The sequence below is a fragment of the Mirounga angustirostris genome, unplaced genomic scaffold, assembly GCF_029215605.1.
Source record: "Mirounga angustirostris isolate CCGP_5_RB_7025 unplaced genomic scaffold, mMirAng1.0.hap1 SCAF_9, whole genome shotgun sequence".
NCBI lineage: Eukaryota > Metazoa > Chordata > Mammalia > Carnivora > Phocidae > Mirounga > Mirounga angustirostris.
This window is the reverse complement of record NW_026991717.1, coordinates 58,523,025-58,550,932: the sequence shown is the minus strand read 5'-3', so window position 1 is coordinate 58,550,932 and position 27,908 is coordinate 58,523,025. Positions and strand designations below refer to the sequence as shown.

Here is a 27,908-nt window from a genome sequence, read left to right as displayed (position 1 = left end):
TTCCGTCATTTCCGGGTGCGACCCCCGCTTCTGTCCGGCTGGGCGCTGGACGCGTTGGGTCCGCTCGTAACTGCATCTGACCGTCTGCACGAACTGCCCCTTCCCTGTTCCCAGCGGGAAGGACATGAGTGTTCCTGGGCCAACGTCCCCGGACGGGGTCCTGCCAGGGCCACCCCACGGCCGGGGGGCAGGGGAGCCGACGCCGGGTACGTGCAGTGGGGCGGGGCGGGCGGCCGGGACCCGAGTGGGTGGGTCTCCGGGGCTGTGGGCGGGAGAGAGCTACTAGTCTCCGAGGCTCTGGCTCCAGCGCGGAAGTGGGGCATCGCGTCGGCCCCGGGGCCGAGCTGCGTGAGTGGGAAACGAAGTCTGGGGGGCGGTTGATGGTGAGGTCATTCTGCGTTTGTGTGTTGACTCCAGCACACTGTTGGCTGTTATACGTTAATGGTCAAGGATGAATTTGTCAGAAAGATGATCGGTTTGTCATTCAGAGAATTGATGTGTCCAAGTATTATGACCACTCACTCGTGAAATGCTGTCTTGCTTGTTGACATTTCTCCAGCAGCTTTCTCACCCTGAGGTCCAGGAGAGATTTAAGCCCTAATTCCCTAAGGCATCCGTTGAATGTAATAAATTGACTTGCCAGGCATCCTGAATGGTACTATTTATGTACCGTCCTTGGGAGAATTGAGAAAATAGTCAAAACAGTTTCTGTTCAGATGAGGAACCCCAAATGAGGAAGGCTGCAGGGCTTTAGATGTGTTTCTTTTACCTCCGGTTCTAGAAATATAGAGGCTACTTAAAAATAGTGCTTTCTGCCCTTTCTTGGTCTTGCTTTTCCTCAGTGATCGCCCCCTCTTTACACTTTCATAAGCTGCTTCTATTAATAGGACTTCCTTGTATGTATGTGCAGCTTGGGTCCCTCTCCTCTTGCCTCTCCATCTGCTTGCTGGGTACTTTGACATGGTTGTTTTGCTCTAACCTCGCATACAGCCTGTGCATAAATAAAAGTAGATGTCTCATTCTGTTAATGGTGCCAAGTCCCTCTCAGTTCACACTTTGACGTTACTCTTGACTTTCCTTTCACTTGCCTCCTACCTCTATTTAGTCTAGGGGATTCTACTATGCAATTTCCGTCTCTTCTCTGTAGTTTCACCTTCAAGGCCAGTTGTAAGGCTATCCACCTCCAGTCTCTTATTCTTCCACTGCAACTGTCCCACTGTTGTCATATCACTGCTCCAAGATGAAGCTCCAGTCATGTCATTTTCTTGCTTGGAAACCTTAAAATGGCTCCTTACTATTTACTAGCCAAACGGCCAAACCCCTTAACTTGACACTCAGGGATCCTCATGGGCTGGCCCCATGGTTTTATAAGCTCACTATTGCATATGTCCTATGTTCTAGACACTCCAAACTACCTTCTCTTTCCAGAGCAATACCATATTCCCACCTTTCTTCTGCTGCCTTTTTTTTTTTTTTAAACCATATGGAATTCCTTCCACTCCTTTAGAATTCTTACCCATTTGGAAATAGTGGCCTTCAAAGACTGTTGGTAGGAGTATAAATTGGTGCCCTATCTTAGGAAGGCAGTTTTGCGATGTCTGTTTAAGAAATGCATAAACCCTTTGTCCCATCATTCTAAGAATTTATCCTACAGAAACATTGACATGGATATGCAAAGACAAGCAAGGAAACTCATGGCAACATTGTTTGAAATAGCAAAAAGTGAAAATAACTTGAATACCTATCCTTAGGTATCTTAGTCTACATGGGCAGCTACAACAAAGTACCATAGGCTGGGTGGCTTAAACAACAGACTTTTATTCCTTGAAGTTCTGGAGTTCTACAAAGTCCAGGATCTATGTGCTGGCCAGTCAGGTTCCTGGTAAGATCCCTCTTCTGATGTTGCAGACTGCTGCCTTCTCATTGTGTCCTCACATAGTGGAGGGAGAGAGTTCTGGATTCTCTTTATCTTTTAAGAATAATAACCCCATCATGGGGCCCCACCTTCATGACCTCATCTAAATCTAATTACTTTCCAAAGGCTTCACCTCCAAATACCTTTGTGTTGGAAGTTAGGGCTTAAACAAAAGAATTTTGTGGTGGGGGACACAAACATTCAGTCCATAACAGAGAACTGGTAAACAAAATATGGTAGAATTTGCTTCTGTTAGAAATGTAGTAGATGTGGGCGCCTGGGTGGCTCAGTTGGTTGGGCGACTGCCTTCGGCTCAGGTCATGATCCCGGAGTCCCGGGATCGAGTCCCACATCGGGCTCCCAGCTTGGTGGGAAGTCTGCTTCTCCTCTAACCCTACCCCCTCTTGTGCTCTCTCTCTCACTCTTTCTCTAATAAATAAATTAAAAAAAAAAATCTTAAAAAAAAAATGTAGTAGATGCATATATATGCATATGGAAAGATACCTAAGATGTATATTTAAGAGAACAATATGCATAATATTTCATTTACGATTAAAATAGTTTTTTTTTTAAAGATTTTATGTATTTATTTGTCAGAGAGAGAGCAGGAGAGCACAGACAGGGGGAGCCGCAGAGGGAGAGGGAGAAGCGGGCTCCCCCCTGAGCACGGAGCCCGACATGGGGCTGGATCCCAGGACCCTGGGATCATGACTGGAGCCAAAGGCAGTTGCCCAACCAGCTGAGCCACCCAGGTGCCCCTAAAAACAGGGTTTATGCATGGGTATACAGAGACAATTTTTTTGAAGGCTCTGTGTGAAACTACAGAGTGGAGTAAGGGAGTGAGAAAGAGTATTTTTTTTTAAGATTTATTTATTTATTTTAGATTTTATATCTTTATTTGACACAGAGAGAGCACACAAGCAGGGGGAGTGGCAGGCAGAGGGAGAGGGAGAAAGAGAAGCAGGCTTTCCACTGAGCAGAGAGCCTGATGCGGGGCTCGATCCCGGGTTCGTGACCTGAGCCGAAGGCAGATGCCCAACTGACTGAGCCACCCAGGTGCCCCTAAGATTTTGTTTTTTAAGTAATCTGTACACCCAATGTGGGGCTCAAAATCATAACCCCAAGATCAAGAGTTGCATGCTGTACCAAATGATCCAGACTAGGTGCCCCAAGAAAGAGTATTTTTACTTTTCAGCTTATACTTCCCTCTTTTGCATTTCAAGTTTTTACAATGAGTAATACTTAAAAAGAAATTTCTATCCATTCTGCAACCTTAAGCTCCAGTTCCCACACTTCCTTTAGAAGTTGTTCCCAGACTTCCCTGATAAACATGATCTTTCTCTCCTCTGAATTCCCATAACAGTTTCTTTTTCTCTAATGGCACTTCTCATATATTATGATTCCCCTGTATCGAGCCCTTTCAGAGAAGGGGACTTGCTTAGTTTATTCTTGTAACCTTGGAAACTAGTACACTAGTACTAGTATTAATACAAGTGTGTAGCTAATATTTCTTGTATGAGGAGGGTAAGGACCCTTTCTTTTTCTTTTTCTTTAATCTCCCACAGTAAAGTACCTTGAATTTAGTAACTTGATGTATTTAGAAATGTAAGTTGGACTCTTCCATAATTAACCAGAAGATTGGGGTAGAGTAGGGGAGGTCTGTGAGTTAAAATGTTTAAATAATGTAGGGGAAGTGTATTGGTTGTGATTCCTTAAAGTTGACATATCCTTATTTGGGTGTTTCTGTTGTTTATCTGTAATACTTGTTTTCTGTATATCCTTAAAGAGAGTTGCTGTTTGCCCTGTTACTATAATTAAGCCTTAAGCAATGGCATTAATTTTCAGATACACTTTATTCACTTCCCATCTGATGGCACATCAGTGGCAATATCTGTAAAACTCCACTTTTTCCCATTACATGTATTTTTTAAAGATTTATTTATTTATTTGAGAGAGAGAGTGCATGCACACGGTGGGGAAGGGCAGAGGGAGAGGGGGAGAGAGAATCCCAAGTGACTCCGCGCTGACCAGAGCCCAACTCGGGGCTTGATCGCAAGACCCTGAGACCATGACCTGAGCCCAGTGCCCAACCAGCTGCACCACCCAGGTACCCCTTTCCCGTTAGATTTTTATTTCATTTGTGCACTGCTTCAGTTTCTAGTTAGTTCTTACCTGTTTGAATATTGCCTTGCTACTTAGAGAATTCCAAAGTTTGTTCATATATTTCTCAGAATCAAAATAAAAATCAAACTATTTTTTTTTTTATCTATGAAAACTTACTTTGGGTATGACGACATGTTGTTTTTCTCAGTCTTGCCAAAATTTACATCTGTGGTAAAAACTGTATTTGGAAATGAGCTGTAGTGTGCCATAATAAATATATTTTATATAATGATCAATTTGCTGTCACTAATTACTACCAGATTATGATTAAATGGAGATGTTTCAGAGTTTAATATATAAAAATGCTTTTAGAGTACAATTTTAGTAATATGACCATGTCACTTTTTTTTTCTCATTCTAAACCAATGATTCTAAAATCTTACAAACCATTCATCGAACCCTGTTTAGAAATTGTTTTGTACTTTTCTTGGTAGGAGTAGTGATTGATGGGTATTTATTTTAGATGTTTTTGAATGGCTGACAGTGCTTACACTGTTATTCAAAGGAGAAGTATGAAGCATAGTTCCTGGCATCACGTCGAGATTTACATGCAATTATTATACACTATTTTCTATGGTAAATTAAGGTGCTGAGTCTCAAGAGAAATCCTTTGGAAATCTTTCTCCTTCTAACAAATGATAAAACAACCTTCCTTTTACATGGAAATAATATATCAAGCTATTTGCAAAGTAAATGTTGACCCACATCAATTGAATTACATTCAATTGAAAAAAAATTTTTTTAGGCATTGCATTTCTGCATGCTTATGAAAAGAAGAATTTATTGCTTTCATTCAGTGACTGTTACCCATTTTTAGGCCTCGGACTCTTAATAATCCATTGAAAACTGTAAATCCTCTGCCTTGGAAAATACATAAACATACAGAATATGTTTTGCATGTGTTAATGTTCTTTTAATCCAGACTTTTCCTTATACCAGTAGCTTAAAAACATTTTTTGAATGCCCGTATCTTGTTTTTTAGAGGATGCTCGGAAGGTAAAGCTAAAAAAAGCAAAGGAAGGCTGCCCGTAGTGTCCTGTGTGTGTACTCTGAACCCCAGAGCCAGCCCCCGCCTTCCCCACTACTCTCTTACCCCATGTCCATTTACACAACTCCTACATTTGATTTTTTCTTGGGGACAGGTTTAAGGGACGCTTCTCCAGATGAAGGGTTACTAGAGGACTTGACTGTAGAGGACAAAGCTGTGGAGCAGCTCGCAGAAGGATTGCTTTCTCACTACCTGCCGGATCTGCAGAGATCAAAACAAGCTCTTCAGGAACTCACGTGAGCTAACAAAAACCTTCCATGCACTCCTTTCCCCTTGTATATAAACTGTATTAAGGCATAACATTTTGTAACATTTAATACAGTTGAGTATTTCTGTCTTTAGTGGTAGCAGTTGGGAGTGAGGGAGTACTTAGTAATCTAAATGTAAAAAGTGAGAGGCGCCCAGCTGGCTCAGTCCCAGAAGCAGGAGCATGTGACTCTGGATCTTGGGATCCTGAGTTCAAGCCCCACATTGGGCACAGAGATTACTTAAGTGAATAAAACTTTAAATGTAAAAAGTACTCCTAGAGTGTTTGGTCTTTTATAAGAGGTACCCCTAAATCTGATCTGTGCCCAACCAGCTGCACCACCTGGACTATTGATCTGATCTGGACTATTTGATTAGTTTTGGTATTTTGCCATTATTTTATGAAAATATTACCTACTGGGAGTGTTGCAGGATGGGCACACACCCGTTTCTGAGTAGTGTTGCAAAATTGCCTCCATAAGAGCCACATTCATTTTCAGTCGCTGGTTCACATGAGTTGCCAAAAATCTTTTATCTTTTTTTGAGAGGACCCATTTCATTTCTAGTAGATAAGCCTATCTAACTAAAGGATTGGAGGATAGACCAAGAGAAGAACGGGATTTCATGAAGTAGGATCAGTATGCAAAATATATACTAAGTTTATCAGCTCCCACCCAGAAAAGCAGACTGAACTTCTACTTCCTTTTGGGTAGGACCTCGCTTAGTTGCTCACGCTGGCCTATCATTGCTTTTTGTGCTTGTCAGCTATGGACCGGCTATGAGCTGTTGCTGCTCTAAGACCTACCCTTTGAAAACTTACCTGAAAAGCCTGTATTCGGGGCGCCCGGGTGGCTCAGTCAGTTAAGCATCTGCCTTCAGCTCAGGTCATGATCCCGGGATCCTGGGATCGAGCCCCGAATCGGGCTCCCTGCTCCGTGGGGAGCCTGCTTCTCCCTCTTCCTCTGCCTGGCGCTCCCACTGTTTGTGCACTTGTGCTCTCTCTCTCTGACAAATAAATAATTAAAATCTTAAAAAACAAAAAAGCCCGTATTAGGGCAAAAGGGGAGTAACAATCAACAACTGTGTCCATTTTGTACATATTCGTAAGGAATGTTATAATCCTTGGATTTGAAGGCCGTAAGTGAGTATGAAAGTGGTACTGTGTTCTACTCTGTGGTACACTCCTGGAGTTAGGGAGTTGCCAGCAATCCTGCAACTAGCAATTTTCTGCTAGTTCCAATGACATTTTTTTTTCCCTAGTGTGTGGTATTCCTTGTATTTTAAAGCCAGTCAATTCTCGTGGCAAAAAGTCATAAAAATTTCATAGGGGAGTTTGGATGAAGTATGTTAGACTGAAGGAAGGTAAGAAACTGCAAGCAAAACATATCTGGATAGGGAAATAGTTTTTTTCTCAGAGGATCATTCCCCAGGAGCTGGGAAGCACAGATTAATTGCAGAGTTTAATTGATGACATTGGCTAAAATTTAGTGTTTTAAATAATCCCACTTATCTTCCAAGGCACCTAAATGACGATGGTGACGATGATGACGATGATGATAGTAAACTCAGCTGCTGTTTATTACTATTACTATATAGACTACTTGCCCAGCACTTTATATACTGTATCTCAATCCTGACACCTTATGAAGTGTTAATATTATTCCTGTTTATAGTTGAGGAAACTGAGGTCCAGGAAGTTTAAGTAAATTGAAAAGGATTACACAGCCAGTGGTTAGTGGTAGAATTAATAATTAAATATGATGAATAAGCAGTTATTATACCTCTGTAGTGTTAAGGAAAGATAAGCAAACTTCAGCGAAAGGAAAAAAGATGTTTTCTAGTAGCCGCCTCTTTCATCCCTCTCTCCACAAATCCCACCGCTGGTAAAGATTTAGGGGAAAGAGTACTGCACTGAGAGGCACCTGGGATCCAGTCCTGGCTGTGTTATCAAACAGTTTAATTTTCATTAAGCCACTTTACATTATAGAAATAGGCCTACAGAGGTGAAGGAGAAGGTAGTGGTAGACACAAATCAAGTTTACTTTGTAGCTAACAACGGGTAGGGAAGACCAAGAACAAAACTTGACTTTATATATAAGAAAGGTTATGAATATTCTTGTACATGTGTTCATCATTTTAAGAACATTGGAAAGAAAGAAAAAAGAGGTTTGGGATCTAGGTCCTAAAAGTCTCTGGCAAGGTACTTGTAAGTAGCCTTAGTGGGGTTCCCTTTGAGATAATTCATGCTTGGACCTTCCAGGGAAATAGTTTTTTTCTCAGAGGATCGTTCCCCAGTTACTGCGTCAGGGCTTCCCAGTCACTCCCAGCATATGTGCCACAGATTATACAGAACTTAAAGGGAAAGGAAAGCCAGTCATTTCTGCCTGATATTGTAGCTAAGTATTCTGTGGAATCTTTTTCTAGAGTGTCTAGACTTATGGATCATGAAAACACTACTTTTTTTTTTTTTTAAGGTTTTATTTATTTATTTGAGAGAGAGAGAGTGAGAGAGAGCATGAGTAGGGGAAGGAGCAGAGGGAGAGGGAGAAGCAAACTCCCCACTGCAGGGAGCCTCACGCAGGGCTCGATCCGGGACCTGAGCCAAAGGCAGGTGCTTAACAGACTGAGCCACCCAGGCGCCCTGAAAACACGCTTATAATTACCGTTTTATTATAAAGGATGCACATCAGGACCAGCCAAATGAAGGGACACATAAGGTCAGGGTTTGGGAGTATCTCCATCACAGAGCTGCTATGCCTTCTATTGACGTTATTATTATTATTTTTTAAAGATTTTATTTATTTATTTGACAGAGAGAGAGAGCACAAGCAGGGGGAGCTACAGGCAGAGGGAGAGGGAGAAGCAGACTCCCCACTGAGCAGGAAGCCGCGGGGCTCTATCCCAGGACCCTGGGATCATGACCTGAGCTGAAGGCAGACACCCAACCGACTGAACCACCCAGGCGCCCCTCTCCTAGTGAAATTAGGGCACGTTACCCTCCTGGCACATTGATGTGTTTACCAACCAGGAATCTCTGCTGAGCTTCAGTGTTTAAAGTTTGTATTGGGGCTTTACTCTCTAAGTATAATTGATTGGATCATTGGCCATGTAATTGAACTCACTCTCCAGCACCCTCCCCCCACCTCCTTTCTGTGGAGAGAAGACTGATAGCAGTAATGGTATCACGTGGACTGATACCACAAAAGTTCAAAGCCCCAACTCTGTAACCACATGATCTTTCTCGCATGTCCATCCCGCATCACCTCATTAGCATAAACTCTGGCATGCTCCAAGAGGGGTTTGTGAGTAATGAAGATACTCCTGTCATTTGGGAAATTACAAGCGTCTTGTACAGGTTGGAAAGGGAGAAATAAAACAAATAAAACTGTCTTTGTTCGCAGATGACATGACTGCCTATGTGGAAAATCCCCCAAAATCCACAAAGTATATGAGTTTCAGCATACCAGGTTCATGTATAAAAGTCAGGAGTGAATAATTAGAAAAATCAATACCACTTACAATAACCCCCTTCATATAACTACTTTGATATAAATCTAACAAAATATACACAGGCGTTATATGCATATATATCCCCAAAAATTGTATTGGGGCTTTACTCTCTAAGTATAAAAAGACACTTGTGATAGTGTCTTTTACGGAGCCGAAGTTTTTTTTTTTGTTTTATTTTTTTTTTGTTTTTGAGCAGAAGTTATTTATCTTTTAAAAAGATTTTATTTATTGATTTCCAACAGAGAGAGAGAGAGAGTGCACGCGTGCATGAGTGGGCAGGGAGGGGCAGAGGGAGAAGCAGGCTCCGGGCTGAGCAGGGAGCCTGATGTTGGGGCTCGACCCCAGGACCCTGGGATCATGACCTGAGCTGAAGGTAGACACTTAGCCAGCTGTGCCACCCAGGTACCGGAGCAGAAGTTTTTAATTTAATTTAATTAATTTATTTATTTTAGAAGTTTTTAATTTTAAAAGTTTGACTTACCAACATTTTCTTTTCATGGATCGTGCTTATGATATTTCATGTAAAGATTCATCTCTAAACCAAGGTCACCTAGATTTCCTCCTGTGTTTCCTTCTAGACTTTTTAGAGTTTTAGTTTTACATTTTGTATTTAGATCTGTGGTCCATTTTGAGTTAATTCTTGTGAAATTATAAGGTCTGTGTTTAGGTTAATTTCTTTGTACATCACTGTCCAGTTGTTCTCTCACCTTTGATTATCCTTTCTCCACTGCATTGCCTTTGTTATTTTGTCAAAGAACCGTTGACTATATTTGTGTGGGTCTATTTAAGAGCTTTCTGTACTGTTCCATTGATCAATGTGTTCTTTCACCATTAATCATGCTGTTTTGACTTCTGTAGTTTTATAGTGAATCTTGAAACTGGGTAGTGTTAAGTGTTCCAACTTTGTTCTTCATTGTGTGTTGGCTATTCTGTCTTTGCCTTTCTGTGTGAATTTTAGAATCAGTTTGTTGATATCTACAAAATAACTTGGTGGGACTTAAATTGAGATTGCATAGAATCCTTAGATCAGGTTGGGAGGAATTGATATCTTAACAGTATTGAGTTTTTTATTCCATTTGGTTGGAATATCCATTACTTAGATTTTTTTTTATTTCTTTCATTAGAGTTTTATAGTTTTTGCATATAATGCCTGTGTATATTTTGTTAGATTTATATCAAAGTAGTTATATGAAGGGGGTTATTGTAAGTGGTATTGATTTTTCTAATTATTGACTCCTGACTTTTATACATTAACCTGGTATGCTGAAACTCATATACTTTGTGGGGGGATTTTCCACATAGGCAGTCATGTCGTCTGTGAATAAAGACAGTTTTGTTTTATTTCTCCCTTTCCAACCTGTGTACCTTTTATTTCTTTTTCTTGTCTCATTACATTAGCTGGAACTTGCCGTATGATGTTGAATAGGAATAATAAAAGCAGACAATCTTTTTTACTCCTTATCATAAGGGGAAAGCATCTAGTTTCTCACAAGCGTGATGTTAGCTATAGGCTTTTTTTTTTTTAAATGTTTTTTTATCAAGTTGAGGAAATTCCTCTCTCTTTCTAGTTTGTTGAGAGTTTTTAATCACGAATGGTGTTGGACTTTATCAAATACCTTTTCTGCATCACGTAATAGGACCAAATGATTTTTCTTTACTCTATTGATGTCTTGGATTTCACTGATTGATTTTCAAATGTTGAACCAGCTTTGCGTACTTGGAATAAATGTCATTTGGTTGTGGTGTATAATTCTTTTTCTATATTGTTGGATTTGTTTTGTTAATATTTTGTGGAGGATTTTTTTGCATTTCTGTTCATGAAAGATATTGGTCTATAGTTTTCCTTTATTGTAATATCTTTATCTAGTTTGGGTTTTAGTATAATGTTAGCTTCATAGAATGAGTTAGGAGGCGCTCCCTCTGCTTCTGTTTTCTGGACGCTATTGTGGAGAAGTGTTATAATTCCTTCCTTAAATGTTTGGTAGAAATTACGCGTGAAGGCATCTGGTCCTGGTATTTTCATTTCTGGAAGGTTATTACTTACTGATTGAATTCCTTTAACAAATATAGGCCTACATAGATTATCTGTGTCTCCTTGTATGAGTTTTGGAAGTTTGTGTCTTTCAAGGAATTAGTCGTTTCTATCTAAGTAATCAATTTTGTGGACAGAATTGTTGAAAATATTCTCTTCTGATCCTTTTAATATCCAGGGAATCAGTGATGATTTCTCTTCTATAAGTAATGTTAGTAATTTGTGTCTTCTCTTTTTTTTTTTCTTGTGAGTCTGGCCAGAGGTTTGTCAATTTTATTGATCTTTTGAAGAACAACTTTTGGCTTTATTGATTTCTCTTTACCGTTCTCTAGTTGTAACAGTCTGTCATTGCCATCCTGCTTATGTCGGGTCATTGACTTGCTGGATTCTCTTCTTAGTTGTTGTGTATTTCCCTTTTTGTGGTCTCTACTCAAGAGCAGAACGGACAAACTTGTGACCTGGGGGGTATGCCAAACTCCTTGCTGGATGGTGGAGATTTTGTAACTGTTCTTCATTCTCTTCATTGCTGTTTCTTTTTTCATCATTCTCTGTTTAGCATAGTTTTGCAAGTAAATCATGTCATATTTTGCTTTCCCTGTAGTATTCTTTAAAATGTTTAATTCAGTGGCCCTCTCAGTGTTACTTATTCCTGTGATCCTAGCACTGGTTGATCTGGAGAGGAGTGTCAGGGAAGTTGGCTTCTGTTCTTTAATAGAAGGTTTTGAATCAGAATTTTAATGAGGACCCTTAGAAGTTATGTGGTCTGACCTTCTCACTTTATAAATAAAGAAATTTAGGCCCAGAGAGATAAACTAAATTTCCAAGATCACACAGCTTGTTATTGGTGGGGAATCTTGTGTTTCCTAGTCCTGTTTTTTCATCTTCTTATTTACCTCTTTTGAGGTATCCATTGATAGTGCATTTTCCCCAACTCTAATCTAAAAAGTCATTGCTTCCCATTTCCTTTATGGTAATTTTGCCGTTTTAATATACATAAAATCAAGTTTTTGGGGCAAGATAGTATAAAAAAACTTTTTTTTTGGATAATACAGAGAGTTGCTAGAAATAACAAGTAACAAAATGATTTTAAATGATTTGATGATTTCAGTTATTACAGTTAGATTCAGTTATTAGAATTACTACTCATTTAGGCAAGAATAAAAGATACAGTTACCAGAATGTGGCTTTGGAATATTATGATTATGATTATATTTTTTAAAGTAGGCTCCACATTCCCAGTGTGGAGCCCAATGTGGGGCTTGAACTCATGACCCTGAGATCAAGACCTGAGCTGAGATCAAGAGTCAGACGCTTAACCGACTGAGTCACCCAGGCGCCCCTGGAATATTATTTTGAAAAAGATTTTGTTAAACCAAGTAAGCCTTGTAGAGGTAATACATTTTCAACTTAATTTTTACCTTTGACATTAACTAAGATGAAATGTGATTCCAGCACTTACAGTATGTACAGTTTATTTTGGCTATGTGCTTTTGTTTCAGACAGAACCAAGTTGTATTACTAGACACACTGGAACAGGAGATTTCAAAATTTAAAGAATGTCATTCTATGTTGGATATTAATGCTTTGGTAAGTATGATTTAGTTGACACAGTGTAATGAGAGCTTGGCTTAGAAATAACTAGGTTTATCCCGTGCAACTTTGTACTCAGGTATATTTAGGATCTTTTCCTCTAATTTTAATGTTTAGGATTTGTCTTTTAACAGGAAACCTTTATTTACTTCACTAGAATTTCCATTGTCTTGAATTGTTATCTTTCAAATGTTGAACTTGTAATAGAAAATGGAACTTTTTTGTTAAAGTCTAGAATAGATTTGCTCATAATAATTAAAGACTTCTAAAAGAGAACTAAGAGAACTAAAAGAACTAAAAGTAAGGAACTTTTGGGGTACTGGGTTTCCCCTTAAGGAGAGTGCATCTCTCCTAATCAATTACAAGACTTCTTAAAAATCAACATTTTATTTAATTGTATGGCCTATTCATAGTGTCATAACATATTAATGCTGAAATGGACCCTTTGGGGGGTCCTTTATAGAGCCTTTATATCTTTCAGTGTATGTGACAATAGTGAATTTCATCAGAAGCTTTATAGCTTTTTGATGAGAGGAACTGATACTCTATTTTAAGAAACAGGGAATTAACAAAAATAAGGAACTTTTGGCTACCTTTCTTTTCACCTCAACATTAAGCAGTAGCTTGGTTTGTATGATTTTGTGGACTTTCATACCTATGTCAAAAAATGAACTTTTTGTTGAACAAATGTGGCTCATTAATGTTTTCCCTTTATAATGATCAAAAACAGAGTTCATCTTCTGTAGCAATAGGCAGAGGCCTGGGGTAGTAAATACAAAGTCTTTCACTTAATGGTTTTCTGACTTGTTCTGAAGGAGGTGGACAAGGCTACGCTGACCTACTTTTGTCTTCCCCACTGAATTCATATTGCAGCAGAACAACCATTTGCTGAGTGAATGAGTGATAAATGAATGAACCAAGCAGATGTAATAGTGTTGCTTCAGTTTGCAGAGATCTTCCTGTTTTTTCCTCTCTCAGCCCAAGAGTGGTTTGATTATCATTCAGGAACTGAGAACTGTAAGGCCTGGGGTGGGGTGGGGGTGGGGGGGAGAGGATCTGTAAGCTCTAGAGTTCATCAGACTAAGACTTTACTTGTAGATACATGTAGGTTGCTAATTTCTTTACAACACATCTCTTATTCTTGTTACTTGGTCTTCTCTTTCTGTTAACCTTGGCTCCTGAGAATGAGGTGCTTTTTTCTTTTGCTCCCATCTCTGGCTGAGATGGAATGTCCATACATACCGTGACTTGGGAAGAAAAGTGTCCTTACAGAGGTGGTTCTGCGTGGTCTCACTTTAGAAGCCCAAGGAACATGACCAGATTTGTCCACAGCCCTCTCAGGATTCTCTGGCCATAGCTTGGTTTTTCCTGATGGGCGGCCACTTCACTGAAATTGTCCTGTGTACCCTGCTCAGGCTCTCCCCTGTAAAGACAGTAGAGTGTTCTCCTTTTACTTACATGAAACTGATAGCATTACTGGATAGTCTTAATAAAATTTTAGGATTATATTGCATGTTTTTAAAGCAAAATGTTACCTGTACACAATATAAATGTCTATTTTATGTTTAGTAACTCTTTTTTTCAATTTGAACTGAATCAAATGTTTTCAAATACCTATTAGTGGTTTAAATGAAATTTGAATTTTGGCATTAAAATGAGATAATAAGGCTTTAAAAGATGTGACTGGTTGAGGCAGAATGAACTGTAATTTATAACTTGTCCATTTTACTATTTCAAAATGTCTGTTTTTTCCCTTTTTTTTTTTTTAATTTCAGCCTATTTTAACTTGACTTTTCATTTCCTTTTCCATGTTTAGTTCACTGAAGCTAAACACTATCATGCCAAGTTGGTGAATATAAGAAAAGAGATGTTGATGCTTCATGAAAAGACGTCGAAGTTAAAAGTGAGTTGACAATTCTTTTACATTCTTTATAGAAGCAGAGGTTTGTTTGTTTTTTTCAGTATTCATTTTCTGACTTCTTAGATATCCATATTCAATAACATACTTAATTAATGGTTCACTGTTTTCTTTTAAAACACATACTACTCTGGGCTTTTCTACTCATAGCTGGGCTAAGGAGCTCGTGTTTTCATTGTCCCTGCTGTTCTCATTCAGTAAGAGTTTGGAGTAAGAAATTAAAAAAAATTTTTTATATTAAGGGGGACCTTAAATTATCCAGAGCAGATTTAAAAGTTAAATATGAAATTTATTAATGCATGTGGATTACCTTAAGTCAGAGCACTGCTGCTTTGAAATGAGGCCACAACCAATAAGCCTTGATTGTTCTCTTGGTTTTAAATTTTTTTGACACAGAAAAGAGCACTTAAGCTACAGCAGAAGAGGCAGAAAGAGGAGTTGGAAAGGGAGCAGCAACGCGAGAAGGAATTTGAAAGAGAAAAGCAGTTAACTGCCAAACCAGCTAAGAGGACGTGAGAAGCCGAGTGCGCATGTGTGTTCGCCCTTCCCTGCCCGTGTGGCCGGCATCCAGGGTGACCTCAGGGTAGGCTGGGGTGAGGGTAGTGCCTTATGCCACTGTCTCCCATCTCGCAGTCCTTTCCCCAGGACTGCTGTCTCCATATCTTCACTTTCGCATTCAGGAAGCTTCCCCCCCCCCAAGTAGAAGACATATGTCACTCAGTTTGAGGATTTACATGTAATTTTCCAGCTTCTGTTCTGCTAATTTTCAAATTCATTATTTTGGCCTTGAATGGTTTATAAACTGGAAAGTGGTCTAGACTCTAAGTGATTAAAAACTAGGATGAGTTTTGTAGCATCTTGGTAAGCATGGATTTAAAAGATTCAGTTTCTTATTTATGGAATGACTTGCCTTTCTGGCAACACAGTGCTGGTTTTTGGTAATTGCCGTTTCATTGCTTGGTTCAGAAGAAATGCTAACTGTTCCATCACATATGCCATCGGAAAAGAGGTGGTATAAGCCTTTGTGAAGAACACGATGGAGACATGTGTACACAGGAAATAGCATCTTAGACATGGGACAGGTGGGCAAGATTCCAGATAGACCCTGCTAACCATCCCCTCTGCTTCCTTATGTTGTTACTCTCTCGTTCTCATGTACTCTCTGCGCTGAAAATAGATGATCCTACTCCTAACGTTTGGCAGGGGGGATAGAGCTGTCACGTGCTCAGATATGCTTCAGTATTTATAATACTTAGTCAGAATTGTCACACACTGAGATACAGTTGCCAAATTGATAAGACTCCAACTTTCCAAATGGAAGGTCTAATCGCGAGTTCTGTCTATCGTCTGATTTGCTGTGTGGCCTTATATGTGGTTAGTTTTTCTGTGCTTTTAAAAAAATTCATAAAGTAGAATGATATCTATACCAACTACCCATTTTATAGATAATGATAAGAATGGTGGAAAATGAGCAAATAGCTTCTTCACAAAAGAGGCAGCATGATACCTTGAGTGTTTTCTGGATTGTTCCCCTCAATATTTTTAGTAGGAACTTATTCGAGGGAAAAGCACATGAAGTTTCATTTTTTAAGATTGAGATTATTCATTGTTTTAGTATTATTTAATATCCAACTGGTCTTTGATCTCTATTACATAGAGACTGTACGGAACCTATAAAGGTGTATGCTTAGAATTGTGTATCTTTTATAGTCTACATTACATTTTTGGTAAGCTGGAATCACTACCTCTGATCTCATATCAGGCTAATTAACCATGGAGAGGGCATTAGAGTTAAGTTGACTGCTAAAAACTGGTCTATTTAAAGGTTTAAACAGTTTATTGGAAAGCCGGTCCCTTTAATGAATGAATTAATGATCTCACAATTTACTTCACTTTACTGGATATTTAAAAATATAAATATATTTTATCTTAAAAGGCTACATTTGCCCTCAAACACTAGCTAAAACTTGCCTGGGGCAGGATTCATTAGCACTTGCAGGACAATGTCACCTAAATTGCTGAATGTACTCATTTATATAAGGCTATGCGTTGTTTTTCAGAGTGGTTTGTGGGCTAGCTACAATGATTATTTAAAATGCTGGTTCCTGGACACCACTTTCAATCTAACTGAAGTAAATCTACTTATTTGTTTGTTTTGTCTTTTTTTTTTTTTGTCCCCCCCCAAGTGGTTCCTGATGTACCTTAAAAGTTGAGACCCACTGGTCTAGTGGTCTAGGTCAGAGGTTCACACTAGGCTGCATGCCATTATCACCTGAGAACTTCAAAACAAAACAAAACAGACATTCTGGAAGATTCTTGATCATTAGTTCTGAGGTGGGGCCCATGCAAATTTTAAGAGCTCCCCACATAATTCTAATACAGGGGACCACTCATCTAGATTGTGATTTATATTTATAAGGAATGAAATAGTTTAAAAGCTACCCAGTAACTCTTGGGATTAATCTTATGAAATTCTGAACTGCTGCTTTTGAAATAAAGTTAGATTTAAGACTGAAATAGATAGCAGGCAGGAAATAGATACAGAATTCTGGTTAATTAATTGAACTTTTGTGATCTGTATTAAAATAAATCATGTTTATTGAGTGAGTGGCAAGGCACATATACTTTTAGAATTGTATTTAAGTTTTGAAGATTTTTTAAAATGTCAAGAATATATATTAACAACCACTATTTTTAGGTCAGTTGTAAATCAGAAGTACTGTTACATTGGTAATTACAATCTAAAACTTTAGCTGTATTTCAGTAACATAGAAATATATCTTACTGACTAAACCTAAATGGAACCCTTTATATTAGTCTTGAAATATTTTTGCACAATATGGTGAATTGGTACTTGGCTTGAAAATAATTACCTTTGGTTTTTTGGTGGAAAAAAAATTGCCTTTGTTTTGAACTATATCACATATATACTGAACTAAAATGATGACAGTTAATTTTGTATTTACTTTACAGTCGGTATTATGTAAATATGCAGACATTGAATGTAATATGGATTGTGTCTGCAGTGAGTGTTTGGGTGTATACAGTTCATAATATGCCAGTTACACACCCTTGTACATTTGTCTGATTTTGAGCTTGTACAATGTGGACTACTTTTTACACATTTAATAAAAAAAAAAAAAAAGGTCTCTGAATTATCCCAGGTCCTTTATGAAGCTCTGTTTTGTATGTAGCACTGTATATTTCCCTTTATGTATTATTATTTCAAACATTTCATTCCTTTGCTTTCCTCTCCTGTCATCTACTTAATGTTTCCTGTAGATTGTATCAGAAAATGACTGGGCTACTCATGAAATCCTTTACAGAAAGATGATAGAGGGGCGCCTGGGTGGCTCAGTCAGTTAACCACCTGCCTTTAGCTCAAGTCATGATCCCAGGGTCCTGGGATCAAGCCCCACGTCGGGCTCCCTGCTCAGCGGGGAGTCTGCTGCCTCTCCCTCTGCTGCTTTCCCTGCTTGTGTGCTCTTTCTCTCTCTGTCAAATGGATAAATAAAATCTTAAAAAAAAAAAAAAAGATGATAGAAAGTCTTGTGAAAAGATTCTGGTTGAAATCACCCAACTTCATGAAGTTATTTGAAAATAGAAATGATAAATATAACTTATTTATTTATTTATTTATTTATTTATTATTTTTTTTAATAACTACAACTTTTAGTGATTTGGTAGAGGATCCCTGCATGAATCACCTGTAAATAATGGAGATTTCCAACTGATAGGATATTTTAGGTCAGGTTTTTAATTTTTTTAATCTGGGAGTCCGGGGACTTATGTGGATAGCCTTTGAGGGGAACATGAACTCTCATAAATCTCTCCTAGAATTTTGTATATATGTGTTTCCCAAGATTGGATCTATAGATTTCATTAGGTTCTTTTATGTATGTATAAAATTTCTTTCAAAGCAATGATTTTTAATTATTAAACCTCCAAACCTCACTGTGCATATATTTAAAAAAATTAGTTTCTAGGTTTTCCTTTTGGATGCAGTTTTATTTATTTATTTATTTTTTGTTTTTTTTTTTAAGTAAACTCAACACCACACTTGGGGCTTAAACTCACTCACAACCTGGAGATCAAGAGTTGCGTGCTCAGGGCATCTGGGTGGCTCAGTTGGTTAAGTGTCTGACTTCAGCTCAGGTCATGATCTCAGGGTCCTGGGATAAAGCCCTGCGTTGGGCTCTATGCTCCCTGGGGAGTCAGCTTGTCCCTCTGCCCCTCCCCCTGCTCATGCCTTCTCTCTCTCTCTCTCAAATAAATAAATAAAATCTTAAAAAATGAGTTGCATGTTCTACCCATTGAGCCAGTCAGGCACCCAGGTAGTTCCTATATTGTGTATTTGTTCAAAGACTGTGTTTATACAGATTAATCAGATATTTAAGATTTGTTCTCTTGCATGTTCATACTGCTTTAGCTCTGTTTGCATGTATGAGGCCAGAGGGCCATCCAGTCTTTTGGTTAGCATTTGGGTGAGACTAGGTTTATTTCAAAGCCATTAAGAGAGTGAAGAGAGTAGTCAGGGAGACAATTCTAATGACTAGTTTAAAAAGCGCTTAGAGCAAAAATTCCATAGAAACACAGTGTGAAGGAAGGGTGGTCAAAGAGAAGATAGGTAAAATTTGGGGCAGTGTGGGAATGATAATCGAGAAAGAGACAAGGGAAGGCCAAGTATGAAGTAGAAGGGAATGGTAATGGTCTTTGGCAGACCTGTGAAGCCTGAAAAGAAGGGGAAACTGATATGCATGTACAGAATAATAAATTAATAAAACCCACCTATTTAGGATAGGTTTAGTAGGTCGCCCCCTACTGTCACTTCATCATAAATTGGGAGAGAAGGTTGTAGCTAGCTGTTCATTCTGGTTTAGATCATAAATATATTTCTAATATGCTTTGGGAGGCTTGCAGTGCTCCAGTCTGGATAAGGATGGGGCTGAAAATTTCTGAGCATGTATGGGTGTGGCTCACCCCTATTCTAGTCTTGACTTTTATTAGAACTTTGGAAAGACAGTCAAAAAGTATATTGAATACTGCAAGGGAATATGGGAATCCTAAGCAACAAAAATGTGTATATAGATCGGAACGTTCTGGCCTCTGCTTTGATCGTAAAACTACAGTGTGTAGGGCTTTAGGAATATAGTGGTTGGAATTGCGGCTTCTGAAGTCAGACTGCTGTGGTTTCTACTCCTGATTGGTTTCGGCCTTGGACTTGCTTGATCCCCGTGTACCTCAGTTTTCTAAACTGTAAGGTTGGGATAAGTGTTTCTGGCTTTTTAAGTTACAAGGTTTTATGATATTGACATAAAAACAAAATAGAGCTCGGGAAATGGTGGATGTTAGAGTATCTTAAAGTCACACATAATCCCACGGGGGTGGTGGTGCTTATTTTGCCATTTTTTACATGTTGATTTTGGCTCACTGGGTTCCCGCTGCCTAGGATCCTTCATCCTGTAATGTCTGCCTATTGAGACACCTGTTCGTTCTTTGCAGCTCAAATGTCATTTATGGTTTTCCAAACCACTTCCTAAAGAGTTTCTTTTTTCTTGTGTTCTATATAGTACTTAATAATACATTTGCCTTCTCATTAACAGTATTAGTTATGTGCTCACATGCCTCTCAAGATCAAGGGTACTTCATAATCATCTTTTTATTCCGTGGTGCAGTTTGTGCCTGGTCTATAGTTGGTGTCTTAGGGTTCTCCAGAGAAACAGAACAAGCAGGGTGTGTGTGTATGTATGTGTGGGTGTGTTTAGAGGAGAGAGGAGAAAGATTTATTATAAGGAATTGGCTCCCATGATTGTGGGGGCTGGTAGTTCCAAAATCTGCAGGACAGACTGACAGGCCAGAGACCCAGGGAAAAGCTGATGTTGCAGCTTGAGTTCAAAGGCAGTCTGGAGGGAATTCTCTCTTCCTCAGGGGACCTTAGTCTTTTTGTCTAGGGGCTTTCACCTGATTAAGGTCCACCCCCATTATGGAGGGGACTCTTTAAGCCTAAAAAAAGTACCTGCACAGCAACATCTCGACTGCTATTTGACCAAATACCTAGATACTACGGTCCAGCCAAGTTGCCACAGAAGATTAACCTCGGTCGAGAACTTGAATTGAATCTAGTAGGAGACAGATATACAGATATTAAAAATAGCTGTAATAAAAAACTGGATTCCATAAGTGTCAAATAAGGAATATTACAATAAAAAGATTAAATTCTGCAATGCAAACATGCCTCAGAAGACTGTAATCCTTGGATAATCCAAGTCACTGCTTCCATTAATTCAGTTGGACTAAAAACATGATAGTCAGATCTTGGGAATCAAATGAGCACAGAGATAATGAATGTGCTGTTTAGATTTATACTTTCTCTGTCACCTGCGGGCTCTTCCAGTCTCTTAAAAATAGCTTCAAGGAAGGAGCTGGGTCGTTCTAGAGCAGGCTCAACAGATGAACACATTCTTAGATTTGTAACCGGAGAGAGCACAGAGAGCACATGGGTAATGCTGCCATCTTGTGGTTCTCTTTGCTCCCCTAGTTCTACAAGTTCTAGTGTTGTCTCGGTTTGATGAAATTTGGCCCAAGTGTTTTCAACTGTAGTTTTAAGTAAGTCATGATTTTCTGTACGGTATGAACTTTTGTTTAAACAGTGAGGTGTTTGAAGGTAATCTGTGTGGAACGTCTGATAAAATTTACAACTACACTTTTCTAACTTTTTGAGTCTTTGAGTTTTTTTTTTAAAGATTTAAAAAAAATTATTATTATTTTAAGTACAGTCTACCTCCCGACATGGGGCTCAAACTGACAACCCCAAGATCAAGAGTCATATGCTCTACCAACTGAGCCAGCCAGGGACCCTGAGTCTTAGTTTGATGTTGGGCTTGAGGGCTTTATTTATTTATTTATTTTCGCCTTCTTTTCCAATTGTGTAATCTATCATCAACCACACTCAGCATCCTCTTCTAAGAAAAACATTCCAGGCCAAAGATCTCGCTGTGGGCAAGTTCTGTTTTTTATTCCCCTGAACCTCCACGTTGGGCCTCAGCTGATAGAATCTGGGGTGGGCACCTGACCCAATGGCAGCCAACCTGTAGGCCAGTTGGTGAAAAATTAGCCTGGCAGGAAAAACTCTGCCTAAATGGGAACCTCAGAGAATCTCACTGGTTTTGTTGATTACTGTCTTGGGAATATGTATTAGAATACTCACTCTGAATCAGCCCTTTTAGTCATTGAAGGAGAAATAAGACACAGAAGCAGACAGAGAATAGCTGAGTGTTAAGTGTTAAGTAGGGAGCCATGAACTTCCACTTCTAAAAAGGGGACAAGGTGATCAGACCCCTCAAAATGCCATGGATTCTGAGCAATTTTCCTGTAGAAGCTCTTTTCTTAGGTTCCTGTGGGATTTGATTGCTGAGCTTTTACTATTTTCCACAGGTGTTTTATAACGCCTCCCTCCCATCTCCTACCTTTCCCATTTCTGAAGTAACCTGAACAAACCTCTGTTTATTGCAACTAGAAGCACCTAACATTGTCATCGTCTTTCAGGTGGCTCTAACATGTTGTGTTTTTTGAAATGTTGCTTTTTTGTTTAGATTTTATTTATTTATTTATTTGAGAGAGAGGAGTAAAGGGAGAAAGAGAGGGACAAGCAGACCTCCGGCTGAGCGTGGAGCCTGACGTGGGGCTCGATCTCACAACCCTGAGATCATGACCTGAGCCGATATCAAGAGTTTGACGCTTACCGGACTGAGCCACCCAGGCGTCCCTCCAAGTGTTTTAATATGCATGTGATCTAATTTAATAATGAGGATGCTACTTAGGAGTGTATATATCTCCATGCCTGCTCACCCGGGAATTCAAGGAAGAAGAGGACAATGACCAGCACCCAGGTGCAGTCCTACTGTCAGCCACACATCTGTGACTGCTTATTGGGTTTTTTCCTCTTGTTTTGTTCAGTTTCTTAGAGTATTCTCATCTCTGGCTGGATTTCTAATCCCAGTACATTTGCAGCTTATTCTCAAGCCTAACATTCAGAGCCCCAGTTCTGTGGAACATCTGTCATATGCCAGGTGCTGTTTTACGTGTGTTATCTTGTAACAGCGGTGCTAGGAGGTTATCACCATAACACTGGATTCTTATCACCATTTTACAGTTGAGGACAAGGGGTGGAGCTGGGATTTGGTTCAAGGAAAAACCCAAAGCATTGCAGGGGAATTTTTTGGGGCTGGAGACCCTAGAAACAGAGATTAAATAATAGAACTTCAGGGCGTCTGGGTGGCTCAGTTGGTTAAGTGTCTGCCTTTGGCTCAGATCATGATCCCAGGGTGCTGGGATCGAGTCACGCATTGGGCTCCCTGCTCAGTGGGGAGCCTGCTTCTCTTTCTCCCTGTCCCTCTCCCCTGCTCATGCTCTCTTCTCTCTCAAATAAACAAAACTTAAAAAAAATAAATAATAGAACTTAAGAGTTTTACCTTAACTCATTTGATAAAACTACTAATGATAGGAAGTTACATGGGTACATCATTTCATCTCCTAATTTTCTTAATCCATTCTGATAATATTGGAAGAACAGAAGTGGAGGAGGCCTGAGTTTCTCCATCAGGAGAGAAGCGAGTGGGAAGACTGCACAGAACTCTATGATTTTCCTGCAAGGCTGTTTTAATTCTAGGCTGACCATGAAGCTCCACACCTCTCTGATAGAAACAAACAATGGAGAGACTGGAACTGGGTGAGAAGTGGCTCAGGGGCCTTGCCTTGAGATGATAATGATGCTGGAGTTGACAGAAGCCAAGCAAGCCAAGCCGCTAGGAGAAACAAACACTCCAGAGTGGCCAGGACATTCCCATCACGGCTGTTCTGAGACATTTCACCACCACCACCACCTCAAGAAAGCTACCTTCGATGTTGCCTGGCTGAGGCTGCATTTCTGGATCTTGAGCCTACCACTCGGCTCCATCTCTTCTGCACCTTAATGGCTGTGGGGGGAGAGCACAGCTAGAGTTGGAAGCCAGGTTTTCTCACTGGAGGGCGCAGCGTAATTCGGTCTCCCTTGGGGGTCAGCATGCAGACCTGAGGTGAGCCCTAACAGTATCCCAGCATCACTTAACATAAGACACCTTGTAATTTGTGGCTTCTGGACTGTTGTTTTCACTTAATAATGGCACCAGTCTCTCTGCTCAGTGCAGTGGCCGCATCCAGGCAAACGAATTCATCTCGGATGAGATGTTGCTGGCTGTTGACCGCCTCACAGTCTGGGCCTCCACTGAGGTCCACAAATGTACCGTACCTGTCAGACCAGGGGAGCGCAGAAGAGACAGCTCCTGAAGGAGGGCAGATGCCCCTTTCCCGTCCTGGTAGAAAGTACAATGGTAAGGAGAGGAGGCACACCGAGTCACCTTCCGTTTCTGAGTCCCTCCTGGCGTCCTCTTACTCTACTGACCCGCCCTCAGCTCCCCAGGAGAGGTGACAAACTGAGCAGTGGCTTGTGCCACCTTCCGAGTCAGACCTGATATTAAGGATGCAGACTGGCATTTAAAGCAGGCTGTGTCCCCTCCCCCCTAACCTTTTTTCTCTTCCCATCGTGGCCATGCGACTGCGCCTCACGCAGCTCTCCCGACCGGGACCCTAACGGACCTAGGGCCCCAGCTGCGGTGCTCGCAGGCCCCTGCGTTGGCACTGAGGCAGGCTCCGCACAGCTTGCGCCTAGCCAGTGGTCTGCTCCTAGGGCAGATGGGCCTTCCCCGAAGGTCATTGTTGGCTGCAAGACTCGCCCTTGGCATCACTGAAGCTCTGCTCAGCAGTTTAAGATGCTTCCCCCGCCAAACTTCCTTCCTTTTCTTCTTCATCCCGGCAGGCTGCACAAGAAGGAATGAAGAGGTCGATGGAAGTGGGCATGCGGGAAGGGCATATTATGTAAGGCCAGAAGACCCACAGAGAATATGGCCCAGGAGAGAGCACGGGACATGCCATCAAGAGGGGCACCAATGTCACTAAGAAGTTTTGCAGGCCGGGGATGATGGAAATTCTGAGAAGTGACTGTAAACTGAGCATGTTAGCATATGTGAAGATCGAGGCCAGGAGGGGCACTTAACTGTCGGAAGCCCCAAGGCCAGACCTAGCCTGCTCACCAGAAGGCAGGGTTGGAGGGCAGGCAGTGAGTGGGCTTTGGCAGCAGGGGGTTGGGATGATGGTTAGCAGAGCATGGTGTCGGTTTTGCGTCTGGGGGCAAAATAAGCAGATAGTCAACAAGGGTGCTGCTTAGCCTCTATAACAGGAGTCAGCAGACTTTTGGTAAAGGGCTAGATAGTAAATATTTTAGGTTTTGTAGGTCCCATCAGCTGTTGTAGTACGAAAGCAGCCACAGACGCTATGTCGAAAATGAGTGTCGCTGTGTTTCTACAAAACTTCCTTTACGAAAACTGGTGGTTGGTTTGATGTGGTCCGTGGGCCATTGTTTATTAAAAAAAATTCAGAATTGGAAGAGCAAGAAGCTGAGGGCCGTCACTTCAAGTCATGATCTCTTGCTCAGTTCCCAGACTTGAGGCAGTTTTGAGGTCTGGAATCCACTGACTAAAGAGGCAGCTGGAGGAAGGACCCTGCAACACTCTGGCACGGACAGACCTTGACAGTCCCTCCAGTCCTTCCTCAAAGGAACCGATGGCCATTTACTTGGGTAATTGTACAGTAGGACTGTTGGACAAAAGGTTCTGAGTTGACCCTGATCCAGAGAGACCCAAAGGAGCATCAGGGCCTCCTGTTGGAATGGAGGAGGTCCTGCGAGGACCAGGTGAAAAATGAGGTCGTGCATCGAGTCCAGGTTACGATGGGTCTGCTGGAGCCCCAGCTCCATGCAGTGGCCATACTGCGTCTTTTCCCACCACTGAGCCATCTAACCCCATGGAGGGCAGCCGGCAGGGCTGACGGCGCTGGCTTGAGCCTTTTGCAACACCTTTTCCTGCTTCAGCTCAGCTTGAAGCTGGCAGCCCTCTGTGTCACCCAGTATATGGGCCAGAAGATATCCCCGGGGTGGGATATGTTGCCTTTAGAACACAAAGAGGTCTGCAAGGCGCTGTACTTCCTTCTTTGTGACAGGATGGTACGACGCAGCAGTTTGTGATTTTGGAAGGGGATATCCCAGAATACCCCCTGACGGTTAGAACTCTTAAAAAATGTCACGGAAATGGTCTATTCCTGACTCTTCATAGAGTTTTCTCCCACCCTCAAGTGCATGCGTCTTATCGAGGCCTGTAGGAGCATTCTAGCCTCTCTGCTCATCCTGTCCAGTCACTGGATGTCATCAGTGAGATGGATCAGTATGATACTCTCTTAGATATGAGAGAGGCCCAGATCTCTCAGACTGTATTACGACAGGAGGTGGGAGAGAGTTAACATAACCCTGAAACAAACTGTCAGTTGAATGTTGTCCATTTTCCCTGCCCACTGTCTCAGCCAACACTTCTCTCTGGAGGCCTAAGTGTCTCATCCACAGGTATGGAATCCCATTTAGCAGAGTATCCAACCAGGAGGTCTACTTCAAGTGGAGGAGGGGTAGGAGTGGGTCATAACCATGAGATCCTCTGGTTCTGTCATGTACTGCACCACCTAGAAATAACTGGTCTCACAGACTGCTGGAGTGGCCTTCTAGAGTCACCCTGAAATGGTGGAGCGCTGTTCTTCAGGACATGGTGCATTTATTAAATCAGAGCCCTCTATATGGTGCTGTGTCCTCAGTTAAGAAGGATACAAGGCTCTGAAAACCAAGGGGTGGAAGCAGGAATGGCCTAACTTGCCATCATTCTTGATGACCCCCAGGGAATTTGTGCTTCCTTTCCTTGCAACCCTAGACTCTTGTGTGGTTGAGGGTCCAGGCCCACCAGAGGCACAATGAAGGCCCCATTGAATGAGAAGTTATGGCTGCTGACAGGGCACTTTGGGGTTTTGTGTCAGGGAAAAGCAGGCAAGAGGGGAGTTGCCACACTAGCAGGAGTAACTGAACCTGATCATCAGGAGGGGGTGCTGCTTTAACACCGCGGGGCCGGGAGGAATATAGGTGGGACTCCAGTGATTCATGTGGGTATCTCCTCTACTCCCTTGTCCCACTATAACTGTGCCTAGAACACATGCAGCCACCCCAGGCTTTGACTATCAAGTGTTCAAACCCCTCAGGAATAAAGGTTTGGGTCACACCACCAGGTAAGTCCCAAGACCTGCCAAGGTGAGAGCAGAGGCTGAAAGGGGTTTAGAATGGATGTTGGAGAAGGGAGAAGGTCAGTATTCACTGTGGCCTTGGGATCAACTGTGATGATCTTGGGGGACTCTAATTCATCCAGTGAACTCCCTCTTCTCAGTTGCTCCTCAAGAGGGAGGCCAGGAGGCCCATGGAGGAGCTGCTTTCTGCACCTTTGTGGAGAAGATCTATGTGGCACAGGAGGTGGGGTGTGGAGGCAGGAGACCATGCCTCACAGCTCTCCAACTATAGGAACATAACTGAACAAAGGCCTCAGCTACTTCACCCTGAATTCCACCGCCACATTTTTGCTAAAGTATGCTTCCCATGGGCTGCTCCTAGCCAATGACTGAGCTCAGCAGGGAGATTAAGGCAAGCCCAGGGTCCCTTGTTCAAATTTTATTAAGAATTTCAAGATGGCAACAGCAGAGCGTTAAACCAGGTGTGGGCCCTGTGTGACTACAGGTTGCAATCTCATTAAGCTGGCTCTGTCTGGGAGATAGGGGTCTCCTCTAATAGCTAACTTTGGCCTGACAGCCTTGCTGAACCTTCTTTAGACTACACAGCTGTCTAGAAAGCTTCCATTCAACCTTTCTTTCCTCTCTTCTTCTTTTAGGGTCAGACTTGCATCGTACTCTGATGGTTATCCCAACTTTCTCCATCTCCCTCCTCATTTTCTCCCCCAAGTTTCCCAATAAAATTATTGCATGTTTAATTCTGTATTGGCATCTGCTTCTCACACAGCCCCTTAATTCTGCTATCCTATCACATATGTATGTAACAGACCCTTCAACATGACTTTGAAGGTTTTCTTCGCAACAATAAAAAAAATTTAGGCCCTCTGTCTCCTGGGTCCCAGCTGGATGATACTGCTTATCCACAAAACGACCTGATTTCAAATGGGCAACACAGGTTATACAGAGACTAAGCCTTTTTATTCCATTTTCATCATGACTTCTCTCCTGTTTGACAAGGCTGTATTTTGGGCACGAGGTGGTAGTAGAGGTTAAAACTCCTGGGGGAGAAAGAGACACCAGATAGAAAAGTGAGAAATCAGTAACGGGAGAGAGAATGTACTTAAGAAAGGACAACAGTAGAGCATAGCTGAGAGAGAAAACAAGGAAGCCTAAAAGTGGCATTTCCTGGAGAAAGACCCTGCTCAGGGCCCCCTTCAGATCTTGGATGTTGGCCGCCCCAGGGCCAAAGCCATTGGCTGTTGGAAAAAAGGCTGCTTGCTTTCACTCACTCACTGCACTCTTC

General features: G+C 41.2%; 1 protein-coding gene across 2 annotated transcripts; it reads left to right on the top strand.

Annotated features, from left to right (window-relative positions):
• The first annotated feature begins 2 nt into the window (after positions 1 to 2).
• Positions 3 to 27,363, top strand: BLOC1S6 (biogenesis of lysosomal organelles complex 1 subunit 6). 2 transcript variants are annotated; one of them, XR_010405025.1, is made up of 6 exons: positions 3 to 206; positions 5,221 to 5,362; positions 12,414 to 12,501; positions 14,321 to 14,407; positions 14,819 to 15,005; positions 22,995 to 27,363. XR_010405025.1 is itself a non-coding variant. In XM_045900146.3 (5 exons), the coding sequence occupies exons 1-5, from the start codon at positions 125 to 127 to the stop codon at positions 14,936 to 14,938; spliced, it is 519 nt and encodes a 172-aa protein (XP_045756102.1). In that variant the 5' UTR covers positions 4 to 124; the 3' UTR covers positions 14,939 to 17,569. The 2 variants fall into 2 exon arrangements, 1 of the variants encoding a protein (XP_045756102.1); XM_045900146.3 differs by lacking the exon at positions 22,995 to 27,363 and having other exon boundaries at positions 4 to 206; positions 14,819 to 17,569.
• The last annotated feature ends 545 nt before the right edge of the window (positions 27,364 to 27,908 follow it).

Excerpts from the sequence above, each read along its gene's own strand:
- BLOC1S6 (XM_045900146.3), top strand. The coding sequence starts at position 125 with ATGAGTGTTCCTGGGCCAACGTCCCCGGACGGGGTCCTGCCAGGGCCA. Across the intron at positions 207-5,220 it reads GGCAGGGGAGCCGACGCCGG|GTTTAAGGGACGCTTCTCCA; the intron begins GTACGTGCAGTG and ends TCTTGGGGACAG. Across the intron at positions 14,408-14,818 it reads AAAAGACGTCGAAGTTAAAA|AAAAGAGCACTTAAGCTACA; the intron begins GTGAGTTGACAA and ends TTTTTGACACAG.